Raw genomic sequence first — 23,685 nt, 5'->3', positions numbered from 1 at the left:
ATAAAGAGAGCAGGAGAGAGAGAAAGAGAGCGTGGAGAGAAAAAAAATGTGCCTTATAGCAGTTTGTGGATGACGGTCCCCAGCAGAGCATATTATGTTGGGCTGTATGCTTACTGAATACTAAGACCCTGAGACAGACAGACAGACAGACAGACAGACAGACAGACAGAAACACACACACACACACACACACACACACACACACACACACACACACACACACACACACACACACACACACACACACACACACACACACACACACACACACAAAGCTGACAGCCATGGCCACCTGGTGTTTGCTGTAGTATCCATTTTCAGTGTTGGCCTGTGAAGGTAAACCAACCTGTCCGCCCCTGAACAGGTCCCTATTCACTTTATGTGTGAGTGGGACAGGTAGGCAGACAAACAACAGCACAGGGAATGGTAGAGGAAGTCATTCTCCCAATGACATCACTGTGAAACAGAACCGAGCTAGAGGAGAGGTAAACTCTATGTCTGCCCTATTTACTGTACTGTGGATGGTTCATTTAGCTGGTGGGAGGGAGAAGAGATGTTGTAACTAAGTCCCATTATAAGAGATTGTTGTAAATCTAAAAGGCACATTACAGTGGACATGAATGGTATAATGACTTCCATGAATCAGGCATTTGACTGGATTTTAGGTGGTTTATATAATTTCATTATAACCTGTTGTTTAGCTCTGAATAAATGAATGATTTGATAGCAGGAAGGATAGAAAGAAAACAACACTTATGTGAAACATTTCCATGGGTTGTACATGGAAGATGGGCATGAGTTTCATTCTTTCCCACTCCTGCACTAAAGACTATCATGTTGCACATCAGGTAAAGGGATCTGTGCTTACACACACACACACACACACACACACACACACACACACACACACACACACACACACACACACACACACACACACACACACACACACACACACACACACACACACACACACGCACGCACCAGAGATCAGGTTAAAACCCCTCGCTTCAAAGCACATGGAGCAGAGGGAAGGAAGATGGCCCCTGCATTTTGTTCTGGTGCTGGATCCAGTATGATGGTGAGAGAACAGGGAAGAGGAACAAGGATCTGAACTCTACAGCCCAGTAGGGTCTCTGAGGACTGTATGAACACATAGATGGAGGGAATGACACTTGTCTTCAATATGAAGTGAACTGATAAAAGGGGTTCATGGCCCCCTAACCCTCACCTAACCCCACCTTGGTTAACAGATCTCTTGGGTGTTTGGAAGCTTTGTGTTGCCAAGATGATGCAGCAGATTTTGAGGGACATGTACATCGATCCGGACCTGCTGGCGGAGCTCAACGAGGAGCAGAAGCATATCCTATTCTATAAGATCCGCCAGGAGCAGGTGAGGCGCTGGGATGAGAGGGAGAACCAAGAGAACCAGGAGAACCAGGACCAGGAGAAGAAGGGTGAGTCTGGGTGTACTGTACTGATTCTTTTTTGACAAGCGGAGTGTAGATTTAGACATGCTTTTAGCTGTGTCTACATTATGATTTCATAGGGATGTTTGGTATTGGTACTGGTAAGATTCGTCAAATAGAATATTCCAAAATAAACTGGAGACTGTAGAGGTTGTGTTTGAAATGGTTTTATTAGTCTCAGACACAGACAGCCAAAGGTGATGCTAACATGCTATCCCCACTGTGCCCGCTCAGGCAGCAGGAGAAGTATCCAGTGGCTGCAGGGCTGCGATGGGGATGTGTGGGTGTGGGTGATGGGCGACGCTCCTGGGGATAAGCCTTATGAGGACATCATCAAGGAGCTGATGGGGGAGAAAGCCAGACGGCAGGCTCAGCAGGAGGCCAAGGAGCTCTGGTGAGTGGGGAGGGATAAACCATTGTAAATGGTAAATGTTATTGAAGCAAGGGAAAATGTGCCAGAGAGATTATACTGTATGAGGGATGAGATGGGTAGATAGGGAGATATGTGTGTTATAGAGCCAGAACTAGATTGAAACTCTCCAAAGACATCTTTGATGCAACCCATGTCAAATTGGGCTTTAGGTAGGTTTCTCACCCCTTCCTTTCACAACAAAGTGTTTTTCAACAACCCTCTTGCTCAGGCGAACCAAAGAGGCTGAGATTGAGGAGAAGTTCCGGGATGCTATGGCGAAAGAGAAGGCCCGTTTTGTGGCAGGGAAGTGGAAAGAAGAAACGGAGGACAGGAAGGCTGCCAAGCAGGAAGAGGAACACATCCAGGAGGCTCTCAAGGTAGGGCAAAGGCTGTGTGTGTGTGTGTGTGTGTGTGTGTGTGTGTGTGTGTGTGTGTGTGTGTGTGTGTGTGTGTGTGTGTGTGTGTGTGTGTGTGTGTGTGTGTGTGTGTGAGTGATGGGGATCTTTGGTTGCAATTTGGAAATGCGAGTCGGATTACTTTTCCCATACAATCCAAGTGATCAATGTCATCGACAGGGATTGTGTTGATGCCCACCTTCAGGCCATACATTCTTTTTGCTGGACTACCTTGCCAGAACAGTCCCATTAAATATTTAAGCCTTTAAGTTGCATGGTGCAACGCCACACTGCTGTTAGAGAGAGAGGACATCCCCACAGTTTGCATCCCAGCGCACCCTGCTCTACAGGAGAGGGAGAAATATGAGAGAGGGGGATCGGTCGATCGATACTCAATCTGGGAAGCACACAAGCAGAGGGAGAATCAGCCTTATTAGAGGGATCTGTGGGGCAGGGGTGAAGTATTTTCCAGGGAGTGCACTGCACAGAACAGCCCTGTGTGTGTGTATATGTGATATGTGTATGTGTGTGCATGTGCGTGGGTGTAGAGATACCGTATATGTATATGAGGATTGATCATGGAAAAGGGTTTGGTCTTTATCAAACTTAATCATCTTTATACCTTCAAAGGAGAAGAAGAGGAAATAAGGGGGGAGCTGGAATCTGTGGGGGATGGCAGCACCACATCTGCTGTACCATAGAGCCCTGTTGGAGCATCAGCAGTCCTGGGTGATGTAGAACCCGGACGAATGAGACCTTCTTAAGAAACTCGTGAAATATTAAAGAGCTTGTTTATCATTGCCCTCTGTTGAGCTCGCCTGAAGGAAAAGCGCTGAGTCATTAAACATTTTCCTGTCTGAACCTCTGGGACAAACTGGGACTAAAATATAAAATATAGAAGACGCTAAAGTCGTATCACTAGACTATGTATAGCAGAGTTAGGTCATTAGTCTTCCACCAATTCAGTTTTCAATTCAGTCAATTCACAACCCTGGCTTCCACCACAATGTCTAAAAATACCATTTAACTGTTCTGTTTGATGGGTTAATTGTGCTGAAAACCCTGGTTTGAACCCCTGTTGGTTACATTCACAGCAGAGTAGCCTTTGACCTCTTTGAGAAACCCAATCGTGGTAAGTGCTTGACTTACCATTGAAGCAGAACCCTGTGTGGTCTGAAACTATGAATATGTTCACTGAGGTTCTATACACGACATGTTCTTTCCACAGTATCAAACAACACCAATTATCTCCCCATCACAACTGTCAGAAACATCGTTCACCACTCTCCAGCAGGGGGAAAAATCCTTTTAGCTAGAACAAAACACAACAGCTAACAATGGTCCTGGTCAAAAGCTGCCTGTTTTCACTCCATAACTCAATGACAATTACTCCATGCAACTAATTACAAGGCTTAAGTGGTTCAAATTACCACAATGCCATGTGTTTGTCCCTGGGAATAAATTATTCAGTAAATTATTACCACATCAGTACAGATGATGAGCCGAATGCTTGTGTATGAAATATCATACTGGGCCCGATTTCACAAAAGCATCTTAAGGCCAAGATCATCGTAAGAACCTTTGTATGAGCATCTTTTCATCTCAGAGTCCATCGTTACTAAAGTTGCACTTGAAAACGCTTGTTATTTATCGACTGCCTCAGACCACTCGTAAAACAGCATTGTTAGGTGCTTTTTGCCCTTCCGCATCACTTTACACACAAATGATCTGTGGTTAACATAGAATCAAGATGCTCATTTGTCTCTCTGTGACTGCAGATAACTTCAGAACAAAGTTACCAATGTCTTTGTAATTTTTACAAACAAGCATGGTATAAAAATATGCTTCAAATGAAAACCTAGATGACTAAAATATTATTACAGTTTACATATATATTTAAATAATATTGAAATCAATTTCTTATTAAGTCAATAAGTTCTATTTTGCTAATTGTAGGTTACAGAAATGTTTGCCTCAGTATACACTATATATACAAAAGTATGTGGACACCCCTTAAATGTGTGGATTCAGCTATTTCAGCCATTTCCTTGTCCTGTTGTTGACAAGTGTATAAAATCGAGCACACAGCCATGCAATCTCCATAGACAAACATTGGCAGTAGAATGGCCTTACTGAAGAGCTCAGTGATTTTCAACGTGGTACTGTCATAGGATGCCACCTTTCTAACAAGTCAGTTCGTCAAATTGCTGCCCTCCTAGAGATGCCCCGATCAACCGTAGGTGCTCTTATTGTGAAGTTGAAACGTCTAGGAGCAACAATGGCTCAGCCGCGAAGTGGTAGGCCACACAAATCAAGCTCACAGAACAGGACTGCCAGGTGCTTAAGTGCATTGCATGTAAAAATCGTCTGTCCTCGGTTGCAACACTCACTACCAAGTTCCAAACTGCCTCTGGAAGCAACGTCACCTCAAGAACTGTTCGTCAGGAGCCTCATGATTTCCATAACCGAGCACCCGCACACAAGCCTAAGATCATGCGCAATGCCAAGCGTCGGCTGGAGTGGTGTAAAGCTCGCCGCCATCGGACTCTGGAGCGTTGGAAACGCGTTCTCTGGAGTGATGGCTCACGTTTCACCATCTGGCAGTCCATCGGAGGAATCTGGGTTTGGCAGATGCCAGGAGAATGTGACCTTCCCCAATTTATAGTGCTAACTGTAAAGTTTGGTGGAGAAGGAATAATGGTCTGGGGCTATTTTTCATGGTTCGGGCTAGGCCCCTTATTTCCAGGAAGGGAAATCTTAATATTAACATGACAAAATACAATGACATTCTAGACGATTCTGTGCTTCCAACTTTGTGGCAACAGTTTGGGGAAGGCCCTTTTCTGTTTCGGCATGACAATGCCCCAGTGTACAAATCAAGGTCCATACAGAAATGGTTTGTCGAGATCCGTGTGGAAGAACTTGACTGGCCTGCACAGAGACCTGACCTCAACCCCATCGAACACTTTTGGGATGAATTGGAACGCCGACTGGAGCCAGGCCTAATCGCCCAATATCAGTGCCCGAGCTCACTAATGCTCTTGTGGCTGAATGGAAGCAAATGCCCACAGCATTTAACAGCACGAAGAGTGGAGGCTGTTAAAACAGCGAAGGGGGACACGCTCCATATTAATGCCAATGATTTTGGAATGTAATGTTTGACGAGCAGGTATGTTCGACGAGCAAACGTATTGTTGTTCATGTAGTGTATTTCATGATGTGTAACAACATGTGCGCCATCTGTGATTTTAGTGCATTACTATTAGCCTGGCTAATGCGCGACGTTAAGGACGTAGAGAGGTTGGTGTTAGCAAGACTAGATTCTTATTGTGTAAACATTAGAATAAGGGTCCGGTTTCATTAATACAAAAGTGAAGACGGATCATCTCCTGGAGATATATTATTATCTTTATGGCTGTAAATATCAGAATCAGAGATTATGCTACAGGACACATTTGCTGATTGGAATATGTCCTGAGACTCTGCTGATAACGTTGACGAGCTAACCACCTCCGTCACCGGCATCGTAAGGAAATGCATCCGCGACGTTGTCCCCACAGTGAAGGTTCGCTGCTTCCCCAATCAAAAGCCCTGGATTAACAGAGGTTGGTGCTAAACTAAAGGACAGGGCTACCGCATACAACCATGAGGCTACAGCTGAGGACAGGAACATGTTTAAGAAGTCCCGCTACAAGGACTATGTAGGAATAAGGTGGGATGATATTACACAGGAAGACCCAGCCGTGATCTGCTCAATGATGCCTCTCTTCCAGACGAACTCAATGCATTTTATGCACGCTTCTACAATTACAACATCGTACCGTGTATGAGGGCCCCCACCAACCCAGAGGACTGGGTGATCTCACAAGGCCGCTGGCTGGACAGTATTCCAGGGTAGGTTCTCAGAGCATGCGCAGATCAGCTGGCAGACATATTCACGGTAATTTTCAACCTCTCCTTGTCCCAGTCTGTAATCCCCTCATTTTAAAATGACTTCCACCCTGTGGCACTCACATCTGTAATCATGAAATGCTTTGAAAGGCTAATTATGGCACACATCAACTTCATCATCCCAGACACCCTACACGCACTCCAATTTTCATACTGCTCCAAAAGATCCATAGATGACGCAATCTCAATTGCACTCCACACTGTCCTCACCCACCATAAGAGGAATACCTATGTGAGAATGCTGTTTAACACCATTGCCCCTCCAAGCTCATCACCAAGCTTAGGACCCTGGGACTGAACACCTCCCTATGCAACTGGATCCTGGACTTCCTGATAGGCCACCCCCAGGAGGTGAAGGTAGGCAACATCACCTCTACCACACTGATCCTCAACACAGAGGCCCCACAGGGGTGTGTGCTTGGTCCCCTCCTGTACTCCCTGTTCATCACGACTGCATGGCCGCGCACGACTCCAACACCATCATCAAGATAGCTAATGACATGACGGTGGTAGGCCTGATCACTGGCAACAATGAGCCAGCCTACAGGGAGGAGGTCAGTGACCTGGCAGTGTGGTGCCAGTACAACAACCTCCCTCAACGTCAGTAAGACCAAGCTGATAATGGAATACAGGAAACGGGAGGGCGAGCACGCTCCCATCCACATCAACAGGGCTGCGGTGGAGTGGGTTGAGAGTTTCAAGTTCTTCGTCCCCAAATCAATAAGGACTTAAAATGGTTTACTCACATGCGCACAGTCGTGAAGAAGGCGCGACAGTGCCTCTTCCCCCTCAGGAGGTTGAAAAGTTTTGGCATGGACCCTCAAATCCTCAGAAGTTCTACGGTGGCACCATTGAGAGCATCTTGACTGGCTGCATCACTTCTTGGTATGGCAACAGCACCACTCTGTCCCTAAGCCATAAGACAGCTAAATAGCTAACAGACTATCTGAGATGAAAAATATGACTGTCTCTATGCACACTCACAGGGCGCTACACTGCACTCATCCAACACACACATAACATGCACACACATTTATTCTGACTCTACTCTACGGGGGCGGCCGGTAGCCTAGCGGTTAAGAGCGTTGGGCCAGTAACCGTTGAGCCAGTAACTCGAATCACCGAGCCGGCAAGGTGGAAAAATCTGTTGTTTTGCCCTTGAGCAAGGCAGTTAATACCAACAACAACAACTGCTCCCCGGGCGCCGATGATGTGGATGTCGATCAAGGCAGCAGCCCCCTGCAGCTCTCTGATTGAGGGGTTGGGTTAAATGCGGATGACATATTGGTTTAAGTCATTCAGTTTTGCCACTGACTAGGTTTCCCCTTCACACACAAACTCACATAGAATCATCATTTACGCTGCTATTACTCTTTTTATCATATATCCTGATGCCTAGTCACCTTACCCTTATATACATATCTACCTCTATCACTCCAGTATCCCTGCACATCGTTAATATGGTATTGGAACTGACCCTGTACAGTACATTGCTTCTTACTTTCTCATGTTCTTATTTCTTATTTTTATTTGTTGTGTGTTTTTGTTCTACCTTATGTTATTTTTAGAGATACATTGATATTGATTAGTACATTGTTGGTGTTTGAGCTTGCAAGAAAGGCATTATACTGTACTTGTGCACGTGACATTAAAACGTGAAACTATTGAGGTGGCTTGTTCTAATGCTCAGTCTACCTTACAATAGGCTTAATGTACAAAATCTTAGATTTGGCCCATCATTCTGCACATTTTGTTACATACCATGAAATGTATTGAGGCAAAAAAATAGTCTGTAGGCTACACTTAGCTAAATAGAACTCAATATGATTGAAATATGGATTATGTAGCCCACTGTATTTAACTTTTAATTCAGTCATCTCAGTGTTCATTTGAAGCATAATTTATTTATTCGCTTGTTTGTAACAATTGCAAAGACATTGGCAACTTTGTATTTGTAGTCAACTTGGTTCTGAAGTTATCGGCGGTCACAGATTAACAACAAGTGCCGTGGAAGGGCCAAAAACGACCAAACGACTCACCTACTGTTCTAAGAGTGGTCTGAGGCAGTCGGTAAATAACGAGTGTTTTCAAGTGCAACTTTAGTAATGATGGTTTTGGGAAACAGCTCAGCGATTTAACAATTCTCCTACGAAGGTTCTTACGATTAACTTAACCATTATTACTGATGTGTCTTATTACAAAATGATATGCAAATAACTCTGCAGTGTGTGTGGGTGTGCGTACGTGTGTGTGTGTGGTGTGTACGCCCGCCAGTCTTTTGTTTCCCATTCCTCACACATTTCTTCTCCGACAGAAACGAGAGGAGGAGGAGAGACAGCAAGGTGAGGAGGAGATAAAACGTGCAGAGGAGAAGAGAGCGAGGGAGCTGTATATCTCCCTGGAGCAGGAACAGAGAAGGAGTGAGAAGGATGACAAGGAATGGGAGGAGCAACGTAAGTCAAGTGTTCCCTGCCTTTTCTGTCTACAACTGTTTTCCTTTCCAGTGATCACCTCCTTCAATTCTCCACCCCTCATTTTTACTCCTTTTACATCATCCTCTTGTATTTACCTGTCCCTCCCTAAATATCAACTCCAAAACTTTGGTTGTTTATTCTCAAACTTGTACAGTTAAGCTCTCTCGTGGTACTACAGGACACATCTGAGAATGAAAGTCCAATGCAAAGTCACTTCCTTTTCAAATCCTCTCTCTCCTCCATTTTGCCCCTTCCAGTGCGGCGCTCTAAGATGGCTGACCAGGAGATGCAGAGAAAAGCAAGGCGGGCACGGGATGAGTACAAGCGTCAGTCCCTGCGGGCTATAGAGAAGGGTCGTGTGGCAGGGCTCAGTGGGCTGTTCCAGCAGGGCCCAGTGGTGGGGAACGGACCAACAGCAGCCCCCTTCAGGAGATACAGCGACGTGCTAGAGTCCTCCTCCTCCACCACCCACCGCCCCGGCCTCCAGCCTGCTGCTCCTCCATTGTACCGCCGCAGACAGAGCCAAAGACACAGCACCATTGTTACACAGCCACTGATGGACAGGTACAGATATAGCGCTAGCCTACTACTCATGAATACGTATAAGGATAGTTATAAACTGGGTTGTTTGAGCCCTGAATGCTGATTGGCTGCTCTAATTACGTTGGTAACCAGTTTATAATAGCAATACGGCACCTCAGGGGTTTGTCGTATATGGCCAATATACCACGGCTAAGGGCTGTATCCAGGCACTCCACGTTGAATGCAGGATGTATAAGGATAAATATGGCACTAGCCTACTACTCATGAATACGTATAAGGATAGATATAGCACTAGTTTACTACTCATGAATATGTATAAGGATAGATATAGCACTAGCCTACTACTCATAAATATGTATAACGATATAGCATTAGCCTACTACTCATGAATATGTATAGGGATAGATATAGCATAATTACTATGCAAGAACCAATCAATATACAGATCAGATGCATAGACTGGTAAAGTAGAATAAATGTATATAAAATGCATTTATGGGTTTCCATAACCGAGCACCCGCACATGTGTATTAAGTGATACACAGAAGCAGACCCGATAGGCCCACCATGCTTTTATGTGCCTGGAACTCATCTAAAGCATGATGCACCTTTATCATGGCAGCATTAAAAGGCTTAGGGCAATCTGTGCTATAATATGTCTTAAATGCTTATTATGATATATGATGTGGTTATGTCTTGCTTCCCTTCAAAAAAAAATCTCTGTCTTCTCCAGTCCAGCCTGGGTGAGAGCCCCCCGGCCCAGCTCCAGAGAGTGTGTTTTGCTGTGGTTCAAAGAAGAGCAGACGCCCAAACAGGCTGGCTATGAGCGCAACAGCACCACCATCGCCCCCTGGTTCCACGGTCAGTGCTGAGTTGTTTTCTTGATCAATAGTGGATCCCTCCAAGCTTCCCCTCTTGCACCAATCTACTTACCACTGCCACATGCAAACTATCTAACTCAAAAGTATTCTCAGGAATTGAGCATTGAAGGGAAGTGTCAGTCTGTTCGTGCATGCTAGGGTGTGTGGCTGGAGGGATGAGGCTCTTCAATAATAAATAGGCCACCCTAGACTAATTACTGGCGAGTGGCCCTGAGCCCTAACTCTCTCCATAATAGGTCACAGTGTGTAGCTCCTGGTTAAGTGACAAAAGCCCAGATGAATGGGCCTATGAGTGGCACACTCCACTGGAAAGAGGGGTGCAACATGCACTTCATGCTATCATGCAGAGACAGGGTATCAGGAACCTAAACAATGTGAGCACATCCAAACCCACTCTTTATATTGAAAAGATGCCAGTTTAATACCGTTTTCCCAAATCATGCATTCAGGCAACTGTCATTATCTCTCTGTCACTGAGATTACTTTTGTCAGTAACAACGTTAGACAACATTAAAAGGAAATATTCACGCATTTTAAATGTTATTTAGTATTTGTGCATCTCTGAGCAATGTCCTATCAATTCCTGGGGTCAACTTTGTTTTCATGTGTATCTGAGCTCTTTCCATTTACGCAGGCAGACATACAGCCGGTATGACGTAGCATTGTGAAAAAGTTGCTCTCACTACACTGGAAGATTACTTTAGATCGCGAAAAGTCTATCACACAGGTCAGATTTCAATACTGTCTGATGTCATAACGCGGGAGGTCTTCTCTCGAATGAGCCATTGATCATATATTTGCGATATTCCTACCTTGAGATTTTGTAATTTAACAGAGGGTGCACCACATTTCTCCTATTTCTCTGCCACTTCAATCCAAGGTGCCGTTGCAAACTTCACACTGCAAAGAACATGATCTGTAGGTTGAACATGGTGAGATTGTAGACTCCTAAATTGATATTGCAGTTTGTTTAGGCAATTTTGCAGATGTTGCTATTATTGTGTGTAGCTAGCCCATATAGAGCATAGCATTATGGGTTTTGTAGTCGACTTGAGCTGCAGATATCCACAACGATTTTCACATGTTGCTAGCAATCTTTTTATAAAGACAAAATAAAAAATTTGTTCACAAAATATATTGTTCTCACATATTAGTGTAATCTAACACTGTAAATTACAGGCAGGTTTGGGGAGTAACAGATTACATGTAATCCATTACATGTAAGGGATTACAAAAACAGGTAACTGTAATCTGTTACATTACCAACAAAAATATTGTAATCAGATTACAAATACTTTTGAAAAACTAGAGAGACCACTATGATGACACACCAAATGTGTTTGGTCGATCGCGGGAAAAGAACAGGAATAGGTTTTTGTTGGCTACAGTCCAAGCTATGTCTTCCAATGGTGCGACTGCTGTCAGCATCCAAAGATGATCCAATCTGAATAAACGCTTGGAGGTAAGGATGACAGTAGTGGTATAGTCTACGACAATACGGATATCCCTTATTGATATCTACGTAGCGCATTGATGTGAATCACACTGCTACTCTCTCATTTAGCTATTTGCGCCTTACGGATTGTGGTTGTTGTGGATGGCTGTTCACAAATCTAAATATGTATTTGAACCCAGTAATGGTTGAATTCAAGAAGTTTAAGCTGCCTGTCATTGTTTTTGAAACCAGTGGACAGCCAGTGAAAAACGGGCTCTTGCAACAGCTGCATAGTGTGGATCCCAGCCTATGGAATAAGTGGAACTTTTATTGCTCAACCTAATTCATGCTGTAAAAAAAATCCATAGGTCTAATGGACACATGCTCAAACTCGCACACTTTTGATATACTTAAAAGGGCAATCTGTAGTTGCTATATCCATTTTTGGACGGATATATATATATATATTGTTTAAGTGTTCCCTTTATTTTTTGAGCAGTATATATATACTGCTCAAAAAATAAAGGGAACACTTAAACAACACATCCTAGATCTGAATGAATGAATGAAAGAAATAATCTTATTAAATACTTTTTTCTCTACATAGTTGAATGTGCTGACAACAAAATCAAGCAAAAATAATCAATGGAAATCCAATTTATCAACCCATGGAGGTCTGGATTTGGAGTCACACTCAAAATTAAAGTGGAAAACCACACTACAGGCTGATCCAACTTTGATGTAATGTCCTTAAAACAAGTCAAAATGAGGCTCAGTAGTGTGTGTGGCCTCCACGTGCCTGTATGACCTCCATACAACGCCTGGGCATGCTCCTGATGAGGTAGGGGATGGTCTCCTGAGGGATCTCCTCCCAGACCTGGACTAAAGCATCCACCAACTCCTGGACAGTCTGTGGTGCAACGTGGCGTTGGTGGATGGAGCGAGACATGATATCCCAGATGTGCTCAATTGGATTCAGGTCTGGGGAACGGGCGGGCCAGTCCATAGCATCAATGCCTTCCTCTTGCAGGAACTGCTGACACATTCCAGCCACATGAGGTCTAGCATTGTCTTGCATTAGGAGGAACCCAGGGCCAACCGCACCAGCATATGGTCTCACAAGGTGTCTGAGGATCTCATCTCGGTACCTAATGCAAACCTTCTTGCCACAGCTCGCATTGATGTGCCATCCTGGATGAGCTGCACTACCTGAGCCACTTGTGTGGGTTGTAGACTCCGTCTCATGCTACCACTAGAGTGAAAGCACCGCCAGCATTCAAAAGTGACCAAAACATCAGCCAGGAAGCATAGGAACTGAGAAGTGGTCTGTGGTCCCCACCTGCAGAACCACTCCTTTATTGGGGGTGTCTTGCTAATTGCCTATAATTTCCACCTGTTGTCTATTCCATTTGCACAACAGCATGTGAAATGTATTGTCAATCAGTGTTGCTTCCTAAGTGGACAGTTTGATTTCACAGAAGTGTGATTGACTTGGAGTTACATTGTGTTGTTTAAGTGTTCCCTTTATTTTTTTGAGCAGTGTATATATATATATATCTATTGATTCTTGAAGAATATAACTTATAAATGCCTCATAAGCTTAGTTCAACTGTCACACTCCATGATAAACTAAAATATAAGCATGTTTTTTTCCAATATTTGTAAACATTGTAAATGTAAAAAGACACTGTATAGCCTCATAACATGTTTAAAATAATACGTTTGATATCATGGATGGTCAATCCTTGCATCCATAGCTCTGTCTATTAATCTGAGAGTAGTTACATTTCTCCTGGCCCATCCCTCAGCTTTTTATCAAAACAGAGGCGGGGTGTCCATTTTGTTATTGTTTCATCTGTGGATTTGCCCTTTAAACCGCTGCATATTATCAAGATAAAGTGTCACCAACAAAAAGGTAAACAATAGGCCTATAGCAAATGCAGCATATGGCATTCATTTTTCACATGTAAATAGCACTTTTCAGTAGTGCTCAAAGCATGCCTTTCCATGAGCGCAACGTTTATTTTTCAACTCGAATCAATGAGCCCAATAAGTCCTCTATGACAACAAAATCATAAACAGCGTAGGGCTGGCTAATAAGTCCTTAGTTTTGGGGTTATGCTCAAGTAAACAATTTGGCTAATCTATACTTCCATATTTCCAAGTCCTATTCTTGAAGATCAAGGGTATAACATTTATTGGAATGACTGGAATTCTGATAAACTTTGGTTTTAAATGTAAATATATAATTTAATCGGATTATATGTAGTAGAAAGCGATGGATTGGAAGAAGCCTACATTACCAACCAATAAAGTAAATTTAACATCCAGATATGGCCAGCTATGTAAAGTTCAACATTGATTTATCCTGCAATAGATGTTGTTCAATTGGTAACATACATTTTTGTCTTCTACTAATGCCTCAAAGGGAAAGTAATCTAAAAGTAACTGAATGTAATCAGATTACGTCACTGAGTTTGGGTAAACCAAAAGTTACGTTACAGATTACAATTTTGGACAGGTAACTAGTAACTAACGTATTACATTTAGACAGTAACCTACCTAATACTGATTATAGGAATGTGTGGTTTCAGGTGGAGTTTTACTTTAATCATTTAGGGCAATGAGTTCTTCTGGGCCTAATGAGAGGAAATTCAAGAATATTGTGCAAGGACCTTGGGCCTCTCTTTGCTTTGGATTTAACTACTGTCAGACTCTCCCTCCTCCTCAGGTCTAATTTAACTACTCAGACTCTCCCTCCTCCTGACCTCAGGTCTGATTTAACCACTCAGACCTGCTCCCCTCCCCAGGTCTGATTTCCAGACAGGAGTCAGAGACCCTGCTGATGAACGCAGCAGAGGGTTCCTTCCTGGTGAGGGTGAGTGACAGGATCTGGGGCTACACGCTGTCCTATCGCACGGCCGACAGCTTCAAACACTTCCTGATCGATGCATCAGGAGACTACTACAGCTTCCTGGGTGTGGACCAGAACCGCCACGCCACCCTGGCTGACCTCATCGACTTCCACAAGGTGGGCAGGTAGTTTACAGTATGTACAGGGTTTCACACAGTGAACTGCAGGGGTTGGGTCAGACACTTAGCATGCTATATACATCAGTAATGTCAGTGTCAGCATAGAGACTCCATGTGGAAATCAGATTATATGGTTACTTAGTAACTCAACATCAAAGTGACAGCCAGCAAACATCTGGGAGTAAGTCTAATCAAATGCTCCATGATATACATCCGTGATCTTTTCATATCACATCAACTATTTTAGCAACCAATCACAAGCACGGCTGAACTGCGTTATCTTCAATAACACTGACTTACTTACCATGGAAACATATTCTCAGATGCGGAGGCTGACAGAACTGAATGTGTGAACTGTTTATCTGTGACATTAGTTATATGCTAATGTGAAAAGTGTGCACGTTGGTCTTCAGGAATTTGCATGTCTCTTTGGCATTACACACACATACAGTATAACATGGAGTCACTGTGTACTGATCAGATAGAGCATATTGACAAACAGTTTGAATATGATTCACCACAGATCATCACATTGAATCTGGAAAAACGAAACATAAAACCATCCTATTACTATATACAGTGCATTCGGAAAGTATTCAGACCTCTTGACTTTTCCACATTTTGTTACGTTACAGCCTTATTATAAAATGTATTAAATTGTTTTCCCCCCTCAATCTACACACAATACCCCATAATAACAAAGCAAAAACAGGTTTAGGAATTTTTGCAAATTTACTAAAAGACCCCTTAGTCAGTACTTTGTTTACACCTCCTGTTGGGCAGACCACGAATCAACTGCACCCATGGTCCTGGTGAAGGTTGACGGACACGACACGGAAGCTCTATTAGACTCCAGAAGTATGGTTACCCTCGTAACCACGAGCCTGCTGAACCAGGATACCGAAAATGGTAGGGAGATGTCCATTTCCTGTGTTCACGGGGACACAAAGTGGTATCCAACCATATGGGCGAACATCGTGACGCCACAAGGGAACTGCCAGATGATGGTGGGTGCAGTACCAGAGTTGCCAGTATCTCTCCTAGTGGAACGAGATTGTCCGCTGTTCGCGGCCCTGTGGGGGCACGAGCTGAGGAAGAAGGTACGAGCCGGCCGAAGACAAGAGCGAGGACCCATCGCCTGTGCGGCCCGGAAGCAAACGGTTGATGAACCTGTATCTACGGCTCCGGAGTCAGAGGGGGGGGCCGGAACCCGACCCCCCGGGGAACCACGGGAGAAAGAACCCAGCCTCCCCCTCCTCGATTTCTAGGGGCCAGTCGAGACACCCCCTGGGGGCCAACTGAGGGGACAATTCGGGGCGGCCCAGTGGGAGGATCCTAACTTGAAAGCTGCAGCAGCCCAAGTGATAGCGGTGGATGGACAGCTACTTCCGGGGGTGAGTGACTGGCGATACCCCATTTCCAAATCAATAATAACCTTTTGTATCAGGTGTCGCGCCAACAGGGGGAACATCGAGAGGTATTGTTGCTGCCCCGACGGTAGGTGAAAACCGTTCTTCAGCTGGCCCACACGCACCTGTTGGGGGCGCACCTGGGAATGGAGAAGACCCGGGAACAGATCGCCACCCAGTTCCACTGGCCCGGGATGAGGAGGACCGTGGAAGATTACTGTAGCAGCTGCCCGGAGTGTCAAATGACTGCCCCAAAGGCACACTGCCCCAAAGGCACACTTCCGAAACCCACTGGTCTCCCTACCGATCATCGGGGTGCCCTTTGAACGCATCGCCATGGACGGGACCCCTGGTAAAAACAGCACGAGGACACCGGTACATCCTGGTAATAGTGGACTATGCCACCCGGTATCCCGAGGCCATTCCACTATGGACGGTGGTATCCAAGGGAATCGGCCGGGAGCTGTTCCACCTCTTTAGCCGGGTGGGCATCCCGAACGAGATCCTGACAGACCAAGGAACTGAGTTTATGTCCCGCCTAATGAAAGATTTGTGTGCTCTCCTGCAGATCAAGCAGATCCGGACCTCCGTCTTCCACCCGCAGACGAATGGGCTCGTCGAGCGGTTCAATAAAATGCTCAAATAAATGCTGCGGATGGTCATCGAGCAGGATGGGAAGAACTGGGACCAGCTACTACCCCACCTAATGTTTTCAATCCGAGAAGTACCCCAGTCCTCCACTGGGTTTTCCCCTTTCAAACTCCTCTACGGGAGGACGCCACAAGGCCTACTGGACCTAGCCAAGGAGGTGTGGGGAAGCCCAACTGACACCCTTACGCAGCATGGTAGAGCACGTGGAGACAATGAGGGAGCGGATGACAGCCATATGGCCAGTCATGAGGGAACACATGGAGAAGGCCCAAAGCGCCCAAGCCCAGGTCTACAATCGGGGAGCCCAGCCCCGAGAATTCCAGTTGGGAGACAGGGTGTTGGTCTTAATCCCCACGGCCGAAAGTAAGTTCCTGGCAACATGGCACGGGCCATACGAGGTGATCGAGAAGCTGGGACCTGTCAATTACCGCGTACGGCAGCCGGGGAGACAAAAACCCCAACAGATTTACCACATTCCAGCGATTGATGAATAAAGTACTTCGACCACACCAGCAGTACGCAGCGGCCTATTTGGATGATATCATCATCCACAGCCAAGGTTGGGAAGAGCACCTGACGCGCCTCCAGGCAGTGCTGGACGCGCTCAGGCAAGCTGGGTTGATCGCGAACCCCAAGAAATGCAAACTAGCGTTCGAGGAGGTGGAGTACCTGGGGTATTTGATCGGACTGGGGAACGTCAAGCCATAGGAGAGGAAGGTTTACGCGGTACGTGACTGGCCCATTCCATGCACCAAGACACAGGTCAAGTCCTTCCTAGGACTGGCAGGATACTATAGCCAGTTTATCCACAACTTTGCGGCTATAGCTTCCCCCCTCACCGATCTAACCAGGGCCCGCCTCCCGAAAACAGTGAAATGGACGGACGAGACAGAAGCGGCGTTCAGCCGCCTAACGGAAGCGCTGTGCTCCCATCCGATTCTCGTAACGCCCGATTTCCAGATGCCGATGGTGGTCCAGACAGATGCATGTGATACGGGACCAGGGGCAGTTCTGTCCCAGATACACAATGGGGAGTAGCACCCCATCATGTACATCAGCCGAAAGCTGATACCTAGAGAAATAAGTACTCCATTGTTGAGAAAGGGTATCTAGCGGTGAAGTGGGCGCTAGACACTCAAGTATTACCTGTTAGGTACCCACTTTACCCTGGTCACGGACCATGCTCCCCTGGTCTGGATGGCCAGGGGAAAGGACACAAACGATTGGGTCACCTGGTGGTTCTTGTCCCTTCAACGCTTTCCTTTTTCTGTTGTGCACAGGTCAGGGGCGAAGCATGGAAACACGGATGCCCTATCGAGGATGGAGACATAGGTTGCACTGATGACAGTCCCCTCCCTGACAGAGCTAAGGGGGGGGGGGGGGAGGGGTGTACCACCAGGGGGAGACTCATCGAGGCCTGGTGACAGACGGAGTATACATCATAAGGCAATGGCTCTATCTGCTGGACGTGCCAGGTCTTGACGGTCTCTCCGGCCAGGACTAATTGAGGCTGATTGGGGATTGGTGAGTAATCAAGGGCTGATTCCTCACCAGCTGTACAAGTCCCATAAAGCTGCCAGAAGGGCAGCACACAGGGAAGAGACTGGGGGAGGAAAGGACTCCCGTATAGTTGGGGACGGTACCAGAGGTAACAGGAGGGAGTTCAGTTTTTTTATCCCCACAGGATACAGGAAGACCCGGAGCCCAGAAGACGGTATCCCGGAGAGGGTCTCTTGGGGGAGACCTATTCTTTTCTTATGGACTTTTATTTTAATAAACACCTTTGAAAGTGAGCTAATCTTACTCTGTCCGTGTCTGATCTGTGTAAACGTTTTGACCCTACCGCCTGGTCTGCCATATTCTCAAGGATGATCAATGGAAACAGGATGCATCTGAGTCTAATAGCGAAGGGTCTGAATAATTATGTAAATAAGGTATTTCTGTTTTTTATTTTTAATACATTTGCATAAATGTATAAAAACCTGTTTTAGCTTTGTCATAATGAGGCATTGTGTTTTGATTGATGAGAAGAAAAAAATATTGAATCCATTTTAGAATAAGGCTGTAACGTAACAAAATGTGGGAAAAAGTCAAGGGGTCAGAATACCTTCCAAATGCACTGTAGATATGTAATATGCAAGCAGTAAACAGCAACAGACAAACAACAGCTGTTGATAAAAATGTATAGCACAGACATATGAGACGGTCATGTAATGTCTGTAGGGCAGTGGTACTCATTGCGCGAGCCCTTCATTTGAAGCTTGCGGTGATTTTCCTATTTTCCATTCATAATACATAGTAAGGATGCAATTTCAATTCAAGGTGTTTAATACAGGCCAGAATCACTTTAATGCAGGCCAGAATCATATATCTAGTTGTCCCTGTACGGCAGATAGATGGCAGTATGGCGCAGCTGTTGAACAGAAAGGCCGAAATAGAACGTTTGCCGAAATAGAACGAAACCGCTCAGCTACAGCGACTGACACATGTCAGTTTGCTACTAGCTAATTTTGCAGTCTTGTCGACGTGGATCGATTTATTGTAAAAATAAAAAATCTGACAATGAAAATGAGGGGGAAGTGCTGGAGAACAACGTGACAGCTATGAACGAACCACCGGAGAACCAGGAAAATCAGGAAGATGGCGGCTGTGAAATGCAGCGAGCTAATGTGGCTCCGATGGGTAAGAGAAGGATACGGTCGATTCAAGAATAACACAGAAAGTTCCAAAAGAAATGGACAGACAAGTCTTTTTTGTAGTACATAATGGGACTAGCTCACTATTTCTTATTTGCCAGAAGGCAGTCAATTGTTTTAAACGAGCAAATTTAGAGCAACATTTCCAGTCACACCAAGCCCCCTTTGATGAAACATATCCGCCACAAAGCAACCACAGAAACAACAAAATAGCGCAAGGACAGCTCAAGGGACAACAAATTATGGACAGTTCTAGCACTGTTGCAGAGGCAACATATGAGATTGCTTGGATACTCGCGAGAAACAAGGCCTTCACAGACTCAGAGATTGTCAAACAATGTTTTTCGGCCCGCAGCCGAAATATTGTATGCTGATTTCACAAACAAGGAAGCTATTTTAAAGCAAATTAAGGGACTGCAACTCTCAGACTCGACCATAACAAGATGCATAAAAGACATCGGCAAGCAACTGATGACTGACATCCGTGGCGCTGTGTTTTAGTATTGCGCTTGAAGAAAGCACTGATGTAAGTGACATTCCCCAATTATGTGTTTTGGTCCGCTTCCCTCAAAATGAGTCGTTCGGATAGGAACTTTTATGTTCACTGCCCCTTCAAGACAAACACTAGGAGAGGATATTCTGAAAGCCCTTGTTACATTTGTTGCTGATAATAATATTGACTGGTCAAGTCGGGCATATGTGTGCACTGACGGCACCCCAAACATGTTAGGGAATGAGAAGGGACTCATAGGCCTGATGAGAAAGAGAGGATGTTCCCGAATTTGTTACATTTCATTGTATTATTCATCAGGAAGCACTTGTGGCTAAACTCAAAGACTGTGACTTACAGAATGTGACGCAGCAAGTCGTACTCGTGGTGAATATTATTATTGTGAGGGTACTGAATCACTGGCAATTCCGCGAGTTGCTGGAGGAATACCAGACAGAATACGGTGACTTGATATTTCACAATGATGTGAGATGGCTGTCTCGTGGCAGAGTTTTGAAAAGAGGAGCAAGAGCTGGATGATCCACAGTGGATATTAAAGCTGAACACAGTGAATCTCCAGCTCCAAGGGAAAGCTAAAACTCCGGGCAAAATGTTACATGTGGTCACAGCATTTCAAAATAAAATCCCCACACTGTTCATACCTGACAGACAGTTTGTTCTTTCCCCAAAATCAGCAGTCACCACATACAACCCAGACATACTGCAACATTTTAGCTATGATGCATTTGTGCGTGTGTTGGAAGAGTTGGAGTCAAGATTCAAGGATATCATGGAGTACATGGAGTTTTTCAACATCATTGAGAACCCCTTTCATGTGCCAGTGTTATCTCTGACCCCAGTCATCACAGCCCTCTGTCCTGACAGTGCTGGAATAGAGTGAGATAGTGGAGCTGCAGGCACATGACACATTGCAAGGTGAACTAAGATCAGGTGTTACCCATTTCTGGAGCCTTGTATCAGACACAGAGTATCCACTTCTGAAGCAGTGTGGGCAAAAGGTGACCATTTTATGTCAGCACTTACTCATGTGAATCAACATTTTTAACAATGAATATTGTGAAACAAAAACAGAAACAGTCTGACCAATGCACACCTGGATTGCCTCAAGGATAGCCACCACAGACTATACATTTAGAATGAATTCAGTCAAGGAGCAGAAGGGACATTTTCGCTTATCCAACTAATGAGATAACCCTTAATATGGGTCTTATACATGTGATGTAGCCTATGTGATGTGCTGTACATCAAATCAATTGCATGTGCTATATTGCTCTGAATTTGCTCTCAATTGATGATAATGGAAGAAAAAGTACAACAAATGAAAGATCTGTGCGGCCCTCTGAATGATTGTCTCAACCCAAAGTGGCCGCCTTACAAAAAATAGTGAGTAACGGCTGTAGGGTTTGTTCTGATGATCTGTCTGACTGTCTCTAGGAGGAGGTGATCACCACATCAGGAGGAGAGCTTCTGCAGGAGGCATGTAAACGTACAGTCTCAGCCACGGACTATGGGGGGCTCTTCCAATGACCCCCTCCCTCTACACCCTGTCAGGTCACTATGAACACCTTTCTGCTCTCTGCAATGTTACTTTGACCTCCCCCTACTGGATTCACACAGTGAGCTCAGTCTTTCTCCAGGCATGGAGCCATGTCTTCAGACTCGAACCACTCCACAGAACTGTCTACAGACATCCATTCCCCCAGTAGCATCTTGCATGTGCCTCGCCACTAGCTGTTGCAGTGGGGAATTACTGGTAAACAAATTGCTGCTACAAGCTGTTTGGAAACTGGAAACTGTCTAACATGAGAGTGAGCCATTGAGACATACATTGTTTCTACCTGAGAAGTTACACAAATGTTGAGCAACAGTGCAATTCAGGACAAGATCAAGCTCTTAGGGAAAGAGCAGACTTGTGTACGCGGGTAAGCAGACACACCCAGACACCAAAGGCAACAAGGAACAGAGGTGGATTGTTAAAAGTGTCTCGCATCTGTCAAACACTCCTATTGACACTATTTCTTGTTGAAGACAAAGATTCTCACTTTGTACTTATGCAAACTTATGATGAGAAAGAGCTACTTCCCCACTTGAGACACAAAACACATTCAGATTAAACAAAGGTTGTCTCAGATGTTATGCTTTTAGGGAGTAGTGAAGCTTCAAAGTGGAGTCATAGAGGACTTGTTTTTATGCACTCATTCCTATTGGGAATCTGATGTCATCCTGATTGGGCTTTGTTCCTGGGCAAGACTGCAGATGAAGGAGAAAATTTGCATAGAAATCACTGATCACTGAAATCACAAATTACATATACCAAATGAATGCACATCCTCCTCCCAGTTAAAGGTACTATACGAAGGAAGTATTCATAATTTCTTGAGGTCCACCCATCTTTAGAATGAATGGAGCAACTGCCCACCTGTTCATGATACAAGACTAGTGCTGTCGCAGCACTGACAGCTTTTTCCATGCAAGTGATAGCCTCACTGGACCCGAGTGGGTAACCAGAGCTCTTCTTTTCCAACGGCCAGAATCATTCAGCAGTTAGAACAGCCAATACTAAACAGCACTATGCTAATGCCGCCACCCCCCAGTTAACATAATCAACACACACTCCCACCCACCCCGCAAACACACACAGTCAATTATAAGCTCAGGTTTCCACAACACTGGGACGCAGCATTTTCCTGGCTAGTATAGATAGGCTGCTGTAGTAACGCAGCAAGAGAGATTGTTGTGTGGCAGGCAGCCTTTGTCCGGCTTTAGGTGTCAGTTTCTCAGCAGTAGGTCCAGCATTAATCAGTGAGCTAGGTGGTCAGTCTGTTTAGAGCAGCCAGTAAGTAGTCAGCCAGACACACAAAGCTACACTGAATATCAACTTCATCACAGTCTGTCACTCATCAACCTGTGGAAAACAGAAAAAAAGGCCCCGTGGGCATCAAAGGGAGGGATCAAAGATGGAATTGTTCCTACTACTTTGCCCCAAAAACAATAAAACGCTTCATCTAATATAGAGGGATTTTGTTTTCCTATCAGGCAACACCTTTTCCGGGCAGGCAATAGCTGTATATAGAGTTACTGCCAGTCTCTGCTCTAAATGGTTTGGACTGTCCTTCCTGTCTCACATGGTCACTTCATCAAAACTGAGGAGGTACTATTGTGGCTGTTTTTACAGAGCACATTCTGCAGAAATGACTCAAAACACAAACTGTCAGAAACAGAAATTGGCAAGCGACACATCGCCACCAGCAAATTACACAGATCTGTACTTTCATGTGATAAATGACTTTCATCTTCTTGGAGATAAAGGATAGACTATATACATTGTATAAATGTTGCTTTGTGAATAGTATACTGCCTTGACTTGTAGTTAACTGCAGGGAATCTATTACCAAAATTAGGGTAGTCACATTTCACATAATCGCCACAATTAAGTAGTTGCCAACACCCTAACGATAACAAGCTAATTCTAGGGCTTGAACAAAACAATCACAATTATGACTAATCAATTTATAGTGTAATATCTACACTGTCTAAAATGTTGCAAGATTCCAAAATAAATGTTTTTAATAACTCTTACATGAAGGTTGTTCAGGACTTGTGGTCATTTCCCATTATGAACACAAGAGGGCTCTAAAACACAAGTCAGTACTTTTTAGAATAAAGTTGCCTTTGTTTTTTTTGGGCGAAGCCAATATGGATGGCTGTGTTTACAAAGGAAGCCCAATTCTGATATTTTGCCCAATTATTGCCAAGAGCAGATCTGATTGGTCAAAAGACCAAATAGTGGGGGGAAAATGTTAGAATTCAGGTGCCTGTGTAAAT

The 23,685-nt window shown here is 44.7% G+C and overlaps 1 protein-coding gene across 1 annotated transcript; it reads left to right on the top strand.

Annotated features, from left to right (window-relative positions):
- The first annotated feature begins 1,041 nt into the window (after positions 1–1,041).
- On the top strand, positions 1,042–23,439 carry sh2d4ba (SH2 domain containing 4Ba). The gene is made up of 8 exons (XM_014154951.2): positions 1,042–1,457; positions 1,704–1,863; positions 2,111–2,258; positions 8,542–8,680; positions 8,959–9,265; positions 9,978–10,105; positions 14,371–14,591; positions 21,295–23,439. The coding sequence occupies exons 1-8, from the start codon at positions 1,289–1,291 to the stop codon at positions 21,385–21,387; spliced, it is 1,365 nt and encodes a 454-aa protein (XP_014010426.2). The 5' UTR covers positions 1,042–1,288; the 3' UTR covers positions 21,388–23,439.
- The last annotated feature ends 246 nt before the right edge of the window (positions 23,440–23,685 follow it).

The sequence above is a fragment of the Salmo salar genome, chromosome ssa18 (genome assembly GCF_905237065.1).
Source record: "Salmo salar chromosome ssa18, Ssal_v3.1, whole genome shotgun sequence".
Classification (NCBI taxonomy): domain Eukaryota; kingdom Metazoa; phylum Chordata; class Actinopteri; order Salmoniformes; family Salmonidae; genus Salmo; species Salmo salar.
This window is presented reverse-complemented; position numbering and strand designations above follow the sequence as displayed.

What these genes read in the sequence shown, in the direction of transcription:
- sh2d4ba (XM_014154951.2), top strand. Translation starts at nt 1,289, where the DNA reads ATGATGCAGCAGATTTTGAGGGACATGTACATCGATCCGGACCTGCTG. An exon ending in CATCGCCCCCTGGTTCCACG is followed by an intron (nt 10,106 to 14,370) that starts GTCAGTGCTGAG and finishes TCCCCTCCCCAG; the next exon opens with GTCTGATTTCCAGACAGGAG. An exon ending in ACCTCATCGACTTCCACAAG is followed by an intron (nt 14,592 to 21,294) that starts GTGGGCAGGTAG and finishes GACTGTCTCTAG; the next exon opens with GAGGAGGTGATCACCACATC.